This window comes from Microcaecilia unicolor, chromosome 3, assembly GCF_901765095.1.
Source record: "Microcaecilia unicolor chromosome 3, aMicUni1.1, whole genome shotgun sequence".
Taxonomy (NCBI): domain Eukaryota; kingdom Metazoa; phylum Chordata; class Amphibia; order Gymnophiona; family Siphonopidae; genus Microcaecilia; species Microcaecilia unicolor.
The window spans coordinates 411,326,323-411,344,470 of NC_044033.1; the positions used below are offsets into that span (position 1 = coordinate 411,326,323).

Consider the following 18,148-nt stretch of genomic DNA (forward strand, 5'->3'; position numbering starts at 1 on the left):
TGCATAGATTCATCCTAACCAAGGTATATTAAGACCTTCCCACCTATCAAGGTCCTCAAAAAGCTCCTTTATCTTAGGGGGAAAATTAGGCGCATATAAACTACCCAGGGTATTCATCACATTAATCTCTAGGTAGTGAATATGGTTACGTGCCTACTGAAATGCAAATTGGTCCTGTAACCATTTCACTTCTAAAGGGGCCACTGTAATCTTTAGGACTTCTGACCTGTTCATATTCAGTTTGAAGCAGGATACTTTACTATAACTCTGTAGTTCCCAAGTCACCTTAGGTAGGGATTCCAAGGGTTCCGTTAAAGTAAGGAGAATGTCATCAGAGAAGAGCATAATCTTGAATTCCCTCTGTGCCCTGCTGTTCCCTAATAAATTGTGCTTAAGGGTTCAATGGTAAGAGCAAAGAGTAGGGGGGATGTGCACGTACCTGCGTCGTCCCGCACATCTTCGGATGGTGGGGCTTGTTATCCCCTCTAGTCATGAGTGCAGAGGTAGACCAAGTGGAAGGTGAAGGGGCCCAGGTGGTGACGGGGTTTTGGGGGGGAGGGGGAGAGAATACTGGGCCCCTTCGGCCCACCTTTGGGAACCCCCCAAAATTTCTGGCTACGCCTCTGGCTGGCTCTAAGTAGTAAACAGACAATACAGATACGTATATGAAAAAAACAGTATTTAATGGAAATTGAAATTAGAAAGCCCGACACAGGCCGTGTTTTGCCCAACTGGGCTGCATCAGGGGCTACAAAACAAACAATTATATGACAATTAAAAACAATAAAAAGCAGAATTACTCATAATTTAAAATATCAAACATATAAACGGCGAGTGACCGTACTCACTCGCAAATGCGCAGTAGAGACCTTCTCTGCCCCGCCCCCACGTCAATACGTGATGACGGGGGGGGGGGGGGGCGGAACACAGAGGGTCTGTACTGCGCATTGCTGAGGGAGGGACACCGCCGTCTAACGCTCCCCCCACCCAAGTCGCCGCCGCCACCCACCTTCTACCCGGTCGGGCCCTCGCTCCACTATTGAAACAGCGAGGGTCCGGGAATGCAGCACTGAGCTCTGCTGAGCTGCCAACATCGCCCTTCCTTCTTCTTCTCTGCCTCTGTCCCGCCCTCGACGACGTTACGTCACACGAGGGCGGGACAGGCAGAGAAGAAGAACGAAGGCCGACGTCGGCAGCTCAGCAGAGCTCAGTGCTGCGTTCCCGGACCCTCGCTGTTTCAATAGCGGAGCAAGGGCCTGGCCGAGTGGAAGGTGGGTGGTGACGGCTCGGTGGGGGGGGGCGCGAACTCGGAGGGGGAGGGGCAGCGGCGAACTCGGCGGTGGGGGCGGGCCTTTCAACCCCCCCTTCCTATAATAGCCCGTTTTTACGGGCTCAAAGTCTAGTATAAGCATAAAATATATATAACCATAATTGAAGACTCGGCAGATAATACAAAACACCATGATGATACGATCTAACACATAAATAAAATTTCATAAAGATATATATGAATATACAATTATAATTCAACAAATGTAGACTAATAACATACCATCTAAAAACTGACAATATCTATATCATAAATAGAATACGAATAAAATACATACTATAATGTCAAAAAATTATTAGTTATACATGATACACATAAAAATACTGGGCTCACCATTGGGAACCCCCAAAAATAAACTTCTGGCTACGCCCCTGGCTGGCTCTAAGAAGTAGTCACCCTCCAGTTGTCCTGGGTAGTAGAAGGTAAGAAGCCAAGTATTTAATCCTTTTTATGTTGATCAATAAACTTTTTGAAGTTTATCTGGATCTATATACCATACTGTTATTTTTGTAAGTGAATGATATGAATGACCTTGGAGCTTATTTTATAAAGGCACATAGGTATGTATGTTGCTTATATAAAATAAGTGCCTTTTTGGACTTCTCTTATATACACCCTTTCATAAAATCAAGCCCAAAAAGTCCACCTGGGAAAGTGCTCCATTTCTTATATGTAAACAGATGCATTAATTACTTTTTTCCAGAACTACACTTCAGAACATGTGTCAGAGCGCTTGTATTTTAGGCAATGATGACCTTAATTGCCAAACTATAAAACCTCTTAGGTAGAGATTTGCAAAGATGAGATATGGAGTTGAGTCTTTACATATTCCATATATTGCATTTCGTATTTGAATTGAAGGTTTGATTTATCCAACTCCCATCCTTTGAGGGACGCTTATACTGGTTTCCATCTTGTCTTCTATGTCTGGAATTTAATTTTCATTGAAAAAAAAAGGGGGGGATTACAAAACAGTTTCACTGACAAAGTAATATTTTTTTTTGTCTGCCATTATAGTTGTCTGTCTTCTTTATTAGAAGACAACCCTTTGCTAACTACTCTCATTTGTGTACCTGCATCAAGTGAGTGAGCCCTTTTCATCATGGAAGGTGAGATTAGTTAACTGCAGTGCTTGCTCTTTGCTAACAGCAGCACACTGGAGTCAAAACTTGCTTTCCTTCTTGGAAATTTTGGGCCAATATGTAAAATTAATACAGATAGTAGTGGGAAGTTTAAATCACTAAATCACTCAATACTATTGGTATGAGATCGGGCCAAGATGACTAAAAAAAAAAAAGATCCAATCACACAATATTGTATATTCAGCGCAGCTACTTATTTGGATTGCAGTTCTGAATATATGAATTAAATTAATGTTGCAACCTGTGTTTAACGTATTTGATCTGACACCATGTCCAGAATTTGACTTCTTTGTTTATTTTTTTTGACAGTTATAACTAAGTGGCAGCTGGTCTGCTGGTACACAGGTCCCTTCCCAGGCATGCTATGCTTTTTTTTTGGGGGGGGGGGGGGGGAAGAGAAGGATTTCCTCCAGACATTTCCTTGAATGATGTCTGTGACATAGGTCATGTGATTTGTGATTTTTAGTTGTTATTAGAGAACAAGCATTCCAGTACAGATAATTATTTCACTTTTTCTGAAGGTCAGCTACACGTTTATATTTTGCTCTTGCAAAAATAATCCGTATGGCAATAATGCAGTTTTAGGTTTAAAACTTGTAACCTTGTGTATGATGCTGTTTGTTTTCTCTCTTAAGGCGTGCAAAGAAAGAGAAAGAAAATATCTGGAAAGAAAAAGTCAGACTAGAAGAAGAAGAGAAACAGAAGCGACACCAAGCTGAGATGCAGAGAGCTGAAGAGGAGGCTTCCAGGCAGAGAGAGAGGGAGGCTCAACAGCAGAAGCTTGCAGAAGAGAAACACAGAGCAGAGGAGGAGGAGGAAAGGAAGAGACAAGCAGAACAGAGACAAAGACAACAGGAGGAAGAAAAAAGAAAGCAACAGCAGGTTAAAGAAGCAGAGGAGAGACTTAAACAGCAAGAGGAAGAAAAGAAACGAAAAGATGCTGAGAACCAGAGAGAAGCAGACAAAGGCATTTCCAAATTTAGTTCGGATGAGAAATTTGTGGACAAAATGAAACAGATCAGAAGTAAAAGCCTCATGGCTGAGTGGAAAAAAGAAGGTAGCTTTACACTATGTTTTTTTCCATTTCTAAAATTTATTTGAATATCATAACCAGGGCCCTCAGCCTCCTGTGATGCCACGATAAGGGCTGCAGAATCATCCTTTGCTACGTAATTCCTAATTTCCTGCAGAATATCCAGAGGAGATGGAGGACCAGAGTGCCAGTATTGTTGACCATAGCAGCTGCCCTGTGTCTGTCTCTCCCCCTCTCTTAACCCCCTCTCCAATCACACTCACACTCACACTCACTCTGCTTCTGGCTGGTGGTTGTCTTTCTCTGGCTTCAGGCTTTATGTTTCAATATTTTTTCTTCATGGCAACATAGAAGAAATAAAAACAACAAATTGAATCATCAACGGTAATGCACAAACACTTTGAGTAGCAAAGACTCACTCAATCATTTCTCTACACCATCAAATAGATGGTAACCCCACCCCACCCCATCCCCTCTTCCCCCCCTCCTAAGAGAACACACAACGAACCATCTACCCAAATGGCTTCAAGCTTTAAAGCATACAGTTTGAAGAACAACAGTTTTGGCCCAGCAAGAGAGGGAGGAAGATATAGTTTAAATCTGAGCATTGCTTGTCTCACCTTCTGCATATAACCTGGGATGATTGGGTTTGGGTGAGTAAGGAATGGAGGAGTATGAGGAAAAAAAAGGGAGTAATGGGAATGGTGGGGGAGAGCCAAGGAGGAAGAGTGAATGGATGTGAGGGAAGGGTAGGAAAGGAGGAGTGAGTGAGGATCAGGTGAACTGTGGGGAGAGGAGATCAGAGGGGTGTAGGGAGGTTAAAAGGGGTGTGGAGTGTGTGCAGGAGAAGGGATTGGTGTAGGGAGTATGAATAATTGTCCTGCTCAGACCTCATCCTGGATCTCGTCTTCCTCTGAAAACAAGCAGGAAAACATCTGTTAGAAAGAGCCTGCATAAGAAACAGCTTCTGATGCCTAGAAGTTTTCTGAAAGTTTTATTTTGTTTCTGCCATTCATGTGTATCACTTCTGGCCTCATGTCAGTATGCTAGACCCTAAAGTTCTTTCAAATTCTTTCTTGCTTTTGTGTGCGTGGGCCTCTTGCTTCCTCTTCCTTATTTTCTTATGTTTTTCAGTCGTATTTCATTGTGTGCTGACATCACAAAAAAGGTCTCTTCTCCCCCTCCCCCACCCCGACCATATCCTCAGCAGATACTTAGAACTGCTGCTTGCAGGGCCTAGAACTGGATCACCAAACTTCTCAGTGTAATTTTCTTAAGATGACATAGAGAAGATTTCATGGTTATGAAGAGCAGAAGTATAGGCTAAGTTTTTCTAAGTTCAACGCAAGCTTGTTGGCATTTGAGGTATTAGATCAAGGGACTCTGGATGCATAGACATCAAGGAGACCTTGAGCTTCTTCATTGTCACATGTCAATAGAAGACATCAGGATCAGCCTTCTACTGATGCCTCCTTGGAGGAGAAGGAGCTGGCTTCTTTAACATTGAAGATATCAGTGCTGTGTATTTAGCATAGCCAAATAAGGATCTGCATCACTCTACATGGCAGTGTGATGTGGAGATCATTTAGATAGTGGGAGCTGCTGAATCTGCCAACTGTACACACAGTGTCAACTGTACCTACAGTATCCTCTTTAGCCGTGGCATCAGTTGTCTTCGAAGCAGAGCTGGACAGATCATCAGAGAATGGCTCACTTACCACTTGGCTCAAGAAATATTCTGACAACAACTATATTACATAGAAACAGAGAAAATGGCAGCAGCTAAAGGCCATATGGCCTATTCAGTCTGCCCACCCATACGAACTATTGCCCTTCCTTTCCTTTAGAAATCCTCTATTTTTTCCCATGTTTTCTTGAAAACAGATACACTTTTCATCTCCATCCCCTTTACTGGGAGGCCGTTGAGGCTTCCGCCAACCTTTCCATTAAGAAATATGTTTTGCTTAGATTACTTCTGAGTCTAGCCCCTTTCAATTTCATCCTATGCCCCCTCATACCAAATCTGCCTTCTGTTGCCTTTTCTACTGTAAAGCTCCCAAGGCTGCGGGAGTGTGATTCCACTGAGCGGATTGGTGCTGGGGTCCAGTCTTGTATAGTCTCGTGTCTCTCTCTCTCTCTCTCTCTCTCTCTCATGGCAATGCCCCCCCCCCCCCCCCCCACCAATGGGCCTGCTGGTTTGGAAGCCCCCTCTTGGCCCCCCCAAGAGCCGCTACTCCTTATAAGCCACCGGGTAAAGAAAATACTGGACTCCACCCGGCTAAGGAAAATTTATTGTATTTGCAATCCACACCGTAAAAGGAATACTCAGCAATCCACAAGGTAAAGGAAATACATTGTAGTCCGTAAAGTAAAGAAGCTATATTATCCACAAGGTAAAGAAAATATATTGTAATCCTCCAGGCCCAAAATCCCCGGTCACCAGTCTGAAGTATGCAGGAGCCTGTCCTTCCTTTGTCAGCACTCCCGGCAAACTCTCCTCACGGCCTCAGGCTGGAAATTGTGCTCCCTCAACCTTTCCTACGGGTTAACCACCTCCTTCGTTCTTTCAGTAACCCCCCAAACCAGACTTTTACCTGCCTTTTAAACTCTCTCCCTGTTGTTTTAGCAAGAGCAGAGACATCCATGGGCGCTTCCTCTCCTCTCTCCTCTTGCCACTCCATGGGTTCTTCTAACCCTCTCTCCTCCAGCTGTTCCTTATTCTCCTGATTAGCCCAGGTTGGAGCCTCCTCCCTTCCCCTGGCTCTCCAGGCCGGGTGTTGCGAACTCCCCTCACCTGTCCTTCCTTGAGCCGCCTCTGGGGGTTGCTGGGAATGATAGTCTCTAATGCTAGTATGGGGGTCTCCCAGGGCCTGCTGGGTCTTGTAGTTTTTACCCTTCCTCCCCCCTTTCGGGGAAAGGGTTCTGTGGCTTATCTAGGGTGCCTCGCTCTCCCTCTCACCCGCGTACTTCTCACACTACCCATTTAGCCATCTTAAGATAATCAGATATGATCACCCCCAAGTCCTGTACTTTTGTGCACAACAGTACTTCATCTTCTTAGGTGCATACCTCGCAACGACAGCACTAGACTAGTCTAACACAAGCAGAAACAGTGTCACCTCCATTGCGAACAGTGGGCAGAGCCTAGACTGTTGTGACTTATGGTTCATAGTAAAGAGGGGCACTTAGAGAAGACCTGAAATCTGAAGCACACAACAAATAGCATGCAAATAAGTAAAATCAGGGACTGCAATGCAAGCCTTAGAGAGAGAGAGTGAGAGAATTAAACATTTACTGTCTGAAAGTAAGGACCGTAACCCTCTTCACCTACCAACACATGACTATGATCGAACAGGACATCACACAATCTTCATCCATTCCGACCCTCTACTTATACCTCATACGATCACTATACAACTTTGTATTTGTTATCCACCGACTGGGCAAACGTCTTTGATGGTACTATGTAAGCCACATTGAGCCTGCAAATAGGTGGGAAAATGTGGGGTACAAATGCAACAAATAAAAAAAATAAATAAATGACACAAGAATTCAAGTATCTAGCAGGCACCGAAGTACAAGATAGTAACTTATTCTATATAAAGAACATTCAAGAACAAAAGGACATCCGATGAAAGTGAAGGGTGAGAAACACAAAAGAAATGTAAGAAATATTTTTTTCAGTGAGTGGGTTGGAAGCTTCTCTAATTTCATATAAGTACATAAGTACATAAGTAGTGCCATACTGGGAAAGACCAAAGGTCCATCTAGCCCAGCATCCTGTCACCGACAGTGGCCAATCCAGGTCAAGGGCACCTGGCACGCTCCCCAAACGTAAAAACATTCCAGACAAGTTATACCTAAAAATGAGGAATTTTTCCAGTCCATTTAATAGCGGTCTATGGACTTGTCCTTTAGGAATCTATCTAACCCCTTTTTAAACTCCGTCAAGCTAACCGCCCGTACCACGTTCTCCGGCAACGAATTCCAGAGTCTAATTACACGTTGGGTGAAGAAAAATTTTCTCCGATTCGTTTTAAATTTACCACACTGTAGCTTCAACTCATGCCCTCTAGTCCTAGTATTTTTGGATAGCGTGAACAGTCGCTTCACATCCACCCGATCCATTCCACTCATTATTTTATACACTTCTATCATATCTCCCCTCAGCCGTCTCTTCTCCAAGCTGAAAAGCCCTAGCCTTCTCAGCCTCTCTTCATAGGAAAGTCGTCCCATCCCCACTATCATTTTCGTCGCCCTTCGCTGTACCTTTTCCAATTCTACTATATCTTTTTTGAGATACGGAGACCAGTACTGAACACAATACTCCAGGTGCGGTCGCACCATGGAGCGATACAACGGCATTATAACATCCGCACACCTGGACTCCATACCCTTCTTAATAACACCCAACATTCTATTCGCTTTCCTAGCCGCAGCAGCACACTGAGCAGAAGGTTTCAGCGTATCATCGACGACGACACCCAGATCCCTTTCTTGATCCGTAACTCCTAACGCGGAACCTTGCAAGACGTAGCTATAATTCGGGTTCCTCTTACCCACATGCATCACTTTGCACTTGTCAACATTGAACTTCATCTGCCACTTGCACGCCCATTCTCCCATTTCCTTTACTTTTTAGATCCAGCATGTTCTTCTTGCTCCTTTTTGATTTCCAGTTCAGTCAAAACTTGTTGAGGCTAGGGTGCCGTAAACCTTCATTTGCAATTAACTATTTTTTCTTTCTAACTGCCTTTGTTTAGCCCAGTCCTGAGCAAGATGCCCCAGAACAGTTTTCCTCCAGAGTCGTAGGCATGGTTCCATAGTAGATGACAGTAGATAAAACCGAATGTTCCATCCAGTCTGTCCATCAGTCACATTCATGATTAAATCAATAATGGATGTAGTATAAAATACGTATATTTGATCCTGATATTTCTTTGCCATTTATGGGACACAGATTATAGAAGTCCATCTGGCACTGGTCTTGGTTCCTGACAGCTGGAGTTGCCGTCTAAGCACCACTGAACAAATCAACATACATGAGGTCATTTACATTTTGTTTTTATATCATTCTTTTTCTAATTAAGGATCTTATGTGTTTATCCCGTGTTTTTTTTTTTAAATTCTGTTTTTGTCTCGAACACCTCCCCCAGGAGAGCATTCTTGACATTACTCCTACGTCTACCACCCTCCAACTTTAATTTGTGTCCTCTAGTTTACTGTTTCTTCATCTCTGGAAAAGATTTGTTTGTATATTAATACATTTTACATATTTAAACATCTTATCATATCTCCCCTATCCTTCCTTTCCTCTTGGATAGTGGTTCCCAAACCGGTCCTTGAGGCACCCTAGCCAGTTAGGTTTTCAGGATAACCACAATGAATATGCATGAGAAAAATTTACATGCGCTACTTCCATTTTTTGCAGTTCTCTCTTATGCATTTTCATTGTGGATATTGTGAAAACCTGTCTAGCTGTGATGCCTCCAGGACCAGGTTTTGGAACCACTGCACTAGGTGTACATATTCAGGTCTTCCAGTCACCTCTCATATATCTCTTGGTACAAACCCCATATCATTTTCATCGCCTTCCTCTGAACTGCTTCATCTTTGTACATCCTTAGCAAGATACAACCTCTAAAACTGAACACAATACTCCAAATGGGGCCTCGCTAATGACTTGTACAGGTGCATCAACACTTCCTTTCTTCTGCTAGTTATGCCTCTCTCTGTCAGCCTAGCATCCTTCTGGCTATAGCCACTGCCTTCTCACACTGTTTCATTGGCTTGAGATCCTCAGACAAAATCACCCGAAGGTCTCTTTCCCTGTCTGCATATCTGCCTTTCACTTCCTAGCACATATCCTTTGGATTTCTGTTCCCCAAGTGCATCTCTCTTCTTGTCTTCATATTAAATTTTAACTGTCAAACATTAGACTATTCTTTTAAATTTTCAGGTCATTTTTCATGATGTCCACTCTCTCTGGGTGTCCATATGTTGCAAATCTTGGTATCATCTGCTAAAATGGCAAACTTTGCCTTCTAACCCTTCAACAATGTCACTCACAAATGTACTGAATAGAATCAGCCCCTGCACTGATCCTTGAGGCACTCCACTACTCGCCTTTCTTTTCTCTGAGTGAATTCCATTAACCTCCTCCCTCTGATGTCTGTCAGTCAGCCAGTTACTAATCCAGTTCACCTGTTTTGGTCTTATCTTCAGCCCGTTGAGTTTATTCTAGAGCCTTCTATGAGGAACTGTGTCAAAGGCTTTGCTGAAATCCAAGTAGACTACATTGAGTGAGTGTCCTCAATCCAGTTCTCTGGTCACCCAGTATATTAGTAGGTGTTGCTGTAAGTGATGCTCCCTCCAACAGAGAAAACAAAGAAGAATGGGTGAGGAAAGCAGGAGATCTTTTATTAACAGTTCTTCAGTCTGACTCGTCATGGACCGCATTTGGTGAGCATATCACTAGCATGCTTCTTGGTGGTTTGTTCATGCATTACTTATGCATATATCATTTATAGATACATTTTTTTGGATGTGAATCTAGATCCGCAATTGACTAGTTTGACAAGTTGTTGATTCATCTGATATAGATCTAGTATGTTTCTAGAGCTGTTGACCTTGCAAATAGCCACAGAGTCCTGGTGCAGGCCCTGTCGCCGAAACATAGTCTGTGTCGAGTCAGATTGAAGAATTATTAATAAAAGATCTCTTGTCTTTCTTGTCCACTCTGCTGCTGTTCTTTGTTTGCTTGCTTTGTATGGAGTGTGAACTCTTGCTTGTGCTTTCCCTCCAACAGAAAGCCATGTATGCTGCTTCTGCAGCATCATTAGTCCCAACCAACCCGAGGATAGAAAGTGAACTCAGACTCTGAAATTGAATTCATATCTCCCACATAAAGGGAGATATGTATCACTTGAGCATGTAAATGTACAGAACACAGCAAGTGACAGCAGAGCGACTAAGCGCCATTCTGTAAGGGCATGTGTAAGTGGCATAGTATGTAAATGTAAGAGAGTCGTGCACATAGATTCAGCATGGGCGGGGCTGCAACATATTCACGTAACTTAAAGATACTGTCAGTTGTGTACGCCCCTGCTGCATTTATGCAACTGCAGTTATGCCAGTTCTAGGGCTGATGTAACTGCGGTTGCACGCATGTGGAGAAGCTGATGCTGGATTACGCTAGTATTTTATAATGGAACCCAGGCGCCTAGATGCTGTTGTAGAACAGGATCTCGCTGTGCAGCTTCAGGGCGCCTAAAAGGATTTGCCCACTTACAGAATTGCTCCCATAATGCACATAGTGCAGTCACTGTACCATCAAGCCTGCTGTCCTTAGCAATTTTAGATCACTGTCTCTGCCCTGATCATATGGTCTGTAGTACAATTGTAATACCATTTTGGTCTTATTTAAACACAGACTTTGTATCTTTCTGTATTGCTTTTTTTTTTTTTTTTGCTTGCATTGCATTTGCTTCTTTGATAGTGCTACTTCTGTCCTGGAACAACTTATTCTTATTTCTGTCCGGCACCTGGAGGTAAATTCTTGTTGAGAATCATTGGCCTCCTGTAACAAACCTAGAAAATAGGTATAATTGGCTCTGCTGCCATACGCTTATTTGGATTTTTGCAGGTGGAAGGTGAAGTGACTTAGCCAAGGCCACAAGGAACTTCGGTGGGAGAAGTGGGATTTGAGCCAGGCTTCCATGGTTCTGAAACTGCTGTAATATATTTCAGATAAAGCTTGATGCCTCCATTGCCCCACCGCATTGAGCCTGCCATGAGTGGGAAAGCGTGGGGTGCAAATGTAACAAAAAAATAAAAATAAAAAAAAGTAAAATTGGGGACAGATCTCCTAAAAAAAAAATTAAAAAAAAATTTGAGACCAATAAGGAGATTGTGGCAAATAAGTTATTGAAGGGAACTAGACCAAAAAAAAAGAAAAGAAAGCCTAAACTTGAACAAAGGCTACAAGGAGAAAAACATTTTAAATGGTGAGTCTGCAGGCAATATCTAACAATAAAAATAGAAATAAAACATTAATGTTTTACTTTTTTCTATCAATCTAGGCAGCACTGTTGGTGGAACAGAATACAAGGTGACAACTTCCTTCGTGAACTATACAGCTTTGTACCCATTTGATGCAAGGAATAATGATGAGCTTAGCTTTAATGCTGGAGATGTCATTCAGGTAAGGAGGACTGCATAAGTGCTTTTTTAAAAATTTGGACCAGATGTAGATATAACTTGCTGTTTTATTCGCAAAACAGCCCAAGTTATAGAGGTGAGATTTGCTGAGCAAAACCTTCTCACATTCAACAGCAAAATTCAGATACAGGCCATATAACTTAAATGTGGTGTGCCTTGAAAAACAAGAGTTCTTTTCAGAAATGATCTTTTTACCCCTGATGATGATAGTTTTTGAAACATGACCATGTCGGGTGTTTGATATCATCAGTAAATGTGTGTATTACATTTCTTTGGATCTGCTTTCTTTTGGGCGTGGACCTTACCTGATGTGGGTCTTCGCCGCTTCTTGTTTTCTGGGTGAGGTTTAATGAAAAGATGTCAACATTATATGAAGTAACATGGTGTCCTATTGGTTCAGTACGTTCTGCCATTATTATTTAATATGGTTATAAAACCTTTGGATGAATTGCTGAGTGATTTAGGCTTACATAGCTATATATATGTATGCATAAGATACTCAGCTGCTCTTTCCATGGTAGCATAGTAGAGGAGTGTGGTAGCCGTGTTAGTCCACTCTTAAGGTTATCAATAGAAATCAAACAAAATAAAACATGGAAAAGAAAATAAGATGATACCTTTTTTATTGGACATAACTTAATACATTTCTTGATTAGCTTTCGAAGGTTGCATGGTAGCATAGAATCTTGCTGCTATTTGGAATTCTGTCAGCTACTTGTGACCTGGCTTGGCCACTGTTGGAAGCAGGATACTAGGCTAGATGGACCATTGGTCTGACCCAGTATGGCTGTTCTTAAGTCCTTATGTTCCTCTGAGATGTAACATAGTAACATAGTAGATGACGGCAGAAAAAGACCTGCACGGTCCATCCAGTCTGCCCAACAAGATAACTCATATTTGCTGCTTTTTGTGTATACCCTACTTTGATTTGTACCTTTGCTCTTCAGGGCACAGACCGTATAAGTCTGCCCCGCACTATCCCCGCCTCCCAACCACCGGCTCTGGCACAGGCACAGACCGTATAAGTCTGCCCAGCACTATCCTCACCTCCCCAGCCCTGCCTCCCAACCCCGGCTCTGGCACAGACCGTACAAGTCTGTCCTGCCTCCCAACCCCGGCTCTGGCACAGACCGTACAAGTCTGTCCAGCACTATCCCCACCTCCCAACCACCAGTCCCGCTTCCCACCACCGGCTCTGGCACAGACCGTATAAGTCTGCCTAGCCCTATCCCCGCCTCCCAACCTCCAGCCCCGCCTCCCGATCTTGACTAAGCTCCTGAGGATCCAAGATCGGGAGGCGGGGCTGGAGGTTGGGAGGCGGGGATAGGGCTGGGCAGACTTATACGGTCTGTGCCAGAGCCGGTGGTGGGAAGCGGGACTGGTGGTTGGGAGGCGGGGATAGTGCTGGACAGACTTGTACGGTCTGTGCCAGAGCCGGGGTTGGGAGGCAGGACAGACTTGTACAGTGGAAAGAGTTATGTGATTTAGGGAAGCTTAACCAAGGACTGTCTAGGATTGTTCAGTGGTATCGTGAAAGCAAGTTGGTATTGACTACAAAGAAAACAAATTTTAGTGTTTGGAAAGTGTGATAGGGTTTCTTACCCAATTCAGGTTAAAGTAGATATGGAAATCATTATCCCAGTGGATTGTATGAAGGAGACAATATAACTTTTAGGAAGCTTCATTTGATATATGTTTTGTTCTTTATTAGATAGGAGATCACTTTTGAGTCCTGTTGCATGATTATTGCAGTGATTTGTTCGTGAGCCTCTCACAGAGGCTCATTCACAGCTTTCAAGTGAGATTGCTATTGGGGTGGTTTAGATTTGTGTCTCCAACCCTGCTGTTCCAACAGTTGCATTGGTTGTCGATGTCACGTTGATTTGTTTTTTAAAATCCTTTGGCGTAATAGCCCTGGCTACTTTTAGCAGAAAGTGATGTGGGATGAGCTAGATTGAGCAAAGCAGAATGTTTGTTGCTTCTATCTATTCAGGTGGTGCATCATACTAGGTTTAGATTAAGAATGTTTTCCGTGACAGTTCCACTGTTACAGAATAAGTTTCCAGTTGCTATTTGAACTGAACAAATCTGAATGTTGAAAAAAGGCGAAGGCTTAGTTATTTCCATAAAACTGGTCCACTACTGTAATGGATTTATGGCCACGGACAGGTTCTGATAATAGGATGTAATTTTTTTTTTTTAATTTTGCAAGTACTTCAGTACTTTGAACCAGAGGCGTAGCCAGGTTTTGACATCAGGGGGAGCAAACTTTTGTAAAATAGGCGCCAGTGCGAGGCTGAAGGGCCAGGAGAGAGGGAAGGGTTAAAATCTTCATAGGCATATATGTGATCAGTGACTAAGGCTAAGGTGGGGTGAGGGCCTAGAGTGGAGTTGGGGCAGGGCTAGATAAAATCCTTAGGGTGAGGGCAGCGCCTATGTCAGCAGAAAAGGAACAGTGAAGGTACTGTTGATCACAGCAGTGGAAGACCCCTTCACTGTGTCTCTGGCGCAACTGCACCAGTCATTTCCCCCTTGTATCTCTATTACTGATGGTATTATGTACACTGAATACACTCCAGGGAATTATGTGCTGAAAATATCCATATACTGTACCACAATAATTCTACTACACAGTAGAAATGAAAACCTGCTAAGCATGGTTTAGGCCATACGCAACCCAGGAAGGAGCACAGCATCAAGGGTTGTGTACTTGCATCTCTTGTGAGTCCAGTATCTCTCCCCTTCTCTTACTCATGCTCTCCATCCCCCTATGGCCTTCTATCTTCTTCCTTTCTCCCTGGTCCCTCATAGTCTGGCATCTCTCCTATCCCCCTACCCCTGCAGATCTAGTACTTGTCCCCTTCCCTCTTTCTTCCCCCTCCCATGGGTTCAGCACATTCTCCTCTCCCCAATGAGTCCAGGACCTTTCTCTCTTCTTCCCGAAATCCCCCTGGAGTCCAGAACCTCTCTTTCTGCCCTCAGCCCCCCCCCCCCCCATGAGTCCAGCAACTCTTCCTCTTGTTCCCTCGATCCATTCCCCCTCCCCGAGTCCAATAACTTCTTCCTCCCCAAGAAGGTTATATTGAGAACAGGAGATGACTTGACGTCAAAAAGCTGAAGCCAAATAGGGTTAGTCTCCCTTTCCTTCCCCTCCTCACCCAAAACAAAACAAACAAACCTACAAGCTGCTCTATCCACATTGTCATTCTTTATTGTTGGTAGCATTTTTATTTGATCTCACTTATATTTTCAAACATGCCGGCTTGTGCAGCATATGGATGTACACAGGGGAAGTACTGGTTCCATCAGAGTATTAATTAGTTCTAAATTGTAAATCATTGTGTCATTTAGAGGGGCTGGTTATAAGGGCTCCCTGTATTCATGCACAGATGTTCTCACCTAGTAAAGGGCCACCAAAACAGAAGAATCTGGTGCTTAATAATCAGAAAACCTGATTTTTTTTTTTAATTATACATATAGACACATTAATTAGGTTGAAACCTGGGAGCATTTAACACCTTTTCCCCTTAAAAGCACAGTCAGTCTAAATGTACCAACATTGTCCAGTTGAGCACAATATTAGCTTCCAAGTTCACACAAAGCTAATTATGTTGTGGAAAATAATTCTATTGGCTCAGGCTGCTTGCTATGTGAATATTTCATCACCGTTTCATGACTGCTACCAAGTATTACATATTAAGTACCTTTGCTATAGGTGAATCCTAAGGGTGGCAACCTCAGTTCTTTTGGGATAATGTGAGATATAAATGTAAAAAAAAAAAATAATAATCCCTTATCCTCCACCTTTTAAGACACTGCCTATCCAGCAGGATGGTGATGGCACAAGGAAAGCAATTTGGTCCAGTGAAGAGCAACTCAAAATAACCTGTTCCTTAGCTAGACTCTCGTATGCTGAAAATGCAACCATACCATGCCTCTATGGTTATGTTCCACTACCAGGTGATTAACTGGCTTTCTTGACAAGATTATATAACATTTGGATGCATGAGTAGGAACAAAAACAAACTTATTTATTCAGTATCACAATTCCTCATGTACAGCCACAAAACAACCTTTTAGGGTGGATAGTGTTCACAATGAACTCCTTTTATTATCGACCAGATAGAAGAGATAAAGAGTTTTCAGTTTTAGCACAGTATAAGTCATCACAAGAACAAAATAAAAGAAAACCAATAGGATAAATTAGGGGTTTATAGCTCATTTAGTTATGTTAAAAGAAATCTGCAAAACATAAAGTGAAGATGTGATTCCATAAGCCCCAATGAAAGGATAGTTTAATTTTACTTCCATTTAGTTTCAATATATTCCATCATCTTTATAACACCAGGCTTCCTAAGGCAGATTACAACAACAGTTAAGATGAACCCATTAAGAAACAGGATATCCTCACTGAAATCTCCTCATCTGTATTGTATAGAAGGCACAGAGCAATAGAGTAAAACTATCCAAAAGTTTACTGTACGTTTATGAACTTGCTTTAACATTTTTACTGCTTTGTGAAGCACACCTTAATGAACTGTGTCACAATTATCTTGATAACTAAGAACTGCCAGCTGGACTACTGTCTGGAAATCCTGAGGTCTGAAATACCAGCTAATCTACCAAACCAACTTTAGCATATACCAGGCCTTCTTTATCACTTGATCAATTTGTGAATCCAACACTAAAGTTGAAAATAGCACACCCCAAGACTTTAATTCCTGCACAACAGGCACTGCTACAGTACTGACCCATAAAATTCCAGTTTTTGAAGTGTTAAGCAATAGAAAAATGAGCACAAGTCAAAATGCAAAGTTTTTAACTGCTGTTTCTATCAGCTACACCCTTTTTTTTAAAGTTGTTGTAGTGATGTTCAATTTTTATTTTGTAAATGGACTCACCCTGTCATCGTCCAACTTCCTCGGCTGCTGATACCGATTCCAGTTTTCTAAACTTCTTGTTCCTGCCCTTCCATCCCTCAAATCTGTTTTTCTTTAGCAGCCCCTGCAGCGATAACATGCTGCCCGAGCTGGTGCGGTTGTGTCAGAGGGGCGGAGCAGAAGGAAGCATTCAGGAGAGTGACAGCTCAGGCAGCCTGTCAGTGCTATAAAGAAAGCAGGTTTGAGGGACCGAGGGAGGGGGAAAGGGGAAGCGAAAGCAATATCTGCGAGACTCGGGCGGGGGAGAGGGAGAAAGAGAAGAGTTGTTATGCCTGCAAGACAAGTAAAATCCATGGTGCTGTGTGACGGCCCAGCAGCAAGAAAGATAGGCGCCATTTTCCCTTGAAATCTGATTAGGGGACCCTGGCGCCCCACCTAGCTACGCTTCTGCTTTCAACATATCCTCAGGTTTTATCAGCCCCCCCCTGTGCTGTGAACAAAAATATTTGCTTTGCTTTCCTGGTAGCTCAGAAATAAATTATGCAATTACAAAGAATGCTGAGTTTTACATTAGGGGGTCCAGTGTCATGGAACATGTTTCCTGATGTCTGAGAAATATTACAGAATTATCCTCATTTAAGAAGCAGTTGAAAACACACTTGGTTGTTCAGGCATTCTTTTTCTTGATTTTGCTATGTGGTGTACTGTTGATATGAGCTTGAGTTGGTATTCGTGTATTATTTTATTCTACTACTAATCATATCTATAGTGCTACTATATGTACGCAGTGCTGTATACTTTATATGTAGGTACTTTCTATGTCCCTAGAGGGCTCACAATCTATGGTTTTGTACCTAGGGAAATGGAGGGTTAAGTGACTTGCCCAGGGTCACAAGGAACTTTAGTGGTAATTGAACCCAGGTTGCCAGGCTCAATGCCCGCTGCAGTAACCGTAAGGCTACTCCACTCCTTGTAACCCGTCTAGAAATAGGTGTGATAGGAATATCTAAATAAATAAAATCAAACATTGCAATAAACACCACTACCTTTAAACAAATGGCAAAGCAACCAGTCAAATATAGGCCCACCACTATGTTTTAATACAATACTACTACTACTTAGCATTTCTATAGCGCTGCCAGGGTTACGCAGCGCTGTACAAGTTTAAACACGGGGAGGGACAGTCCCTGCTCAAGAAAGCTTACAATCTAAAGGTAACAGACTACGTAGTCAGTGTAGGTAACAGGAATGGGGAAGGTGGTTAGGCGCCAAAAGCAAGGGAGAAGAGATGGGCCTTGAGTAAGGACTTGAAAATGGGCAGGGAGGGCGCATGGCGTATGGGCTCAGGAAGTCTGTTCCAGGCATAAGGTGCTGTGAGGCAGAAGGGGCGGAGTCTGGAGTTAGCGGTGGTGGAGAAGAATACACCGATCTTTAGCTAATTTGGTTAAGTTTCTTGACGTCTTGGGTGACTTCATTAACATAGTAACATAGTAAGTGACGACAGATAAAGACCTGTACGGTCCATCCAGTTTTTGGCCCACAC

At 42.9% G+C, this 18,148-nt stretch overlaps 1 protein-coding gene across 3 annotated transcripts in view; it reads left to right on the forward strand.

Annotated features, from left to right (window-relative positions):
- Positions 1 to 18,148, forward strand: part of ITSN2 (intersectin 2) — a 353,877-nt gene that overhangs the window by 176,976 nt on the left and 158,753 nt on the right. For all 3 annotated transcript variants that reach the window (XM_030198794.1, XM_030198795.1, XM_030198796.1), the window contains exons 18-19: positions 3,108 to 3,529; positions 11,587 to 11,708. In XM_030198794.1, coding sequence (XP_030054654.1) covers positions 3,108 to 3,529; positions 11,587 to 11,708 — 544 coding nt within the window. The remainder of the gene's footprint in view (positions 1 to 3,107; positions 3,530 to 11,586; positions 11,709 to 18,148) is intronic.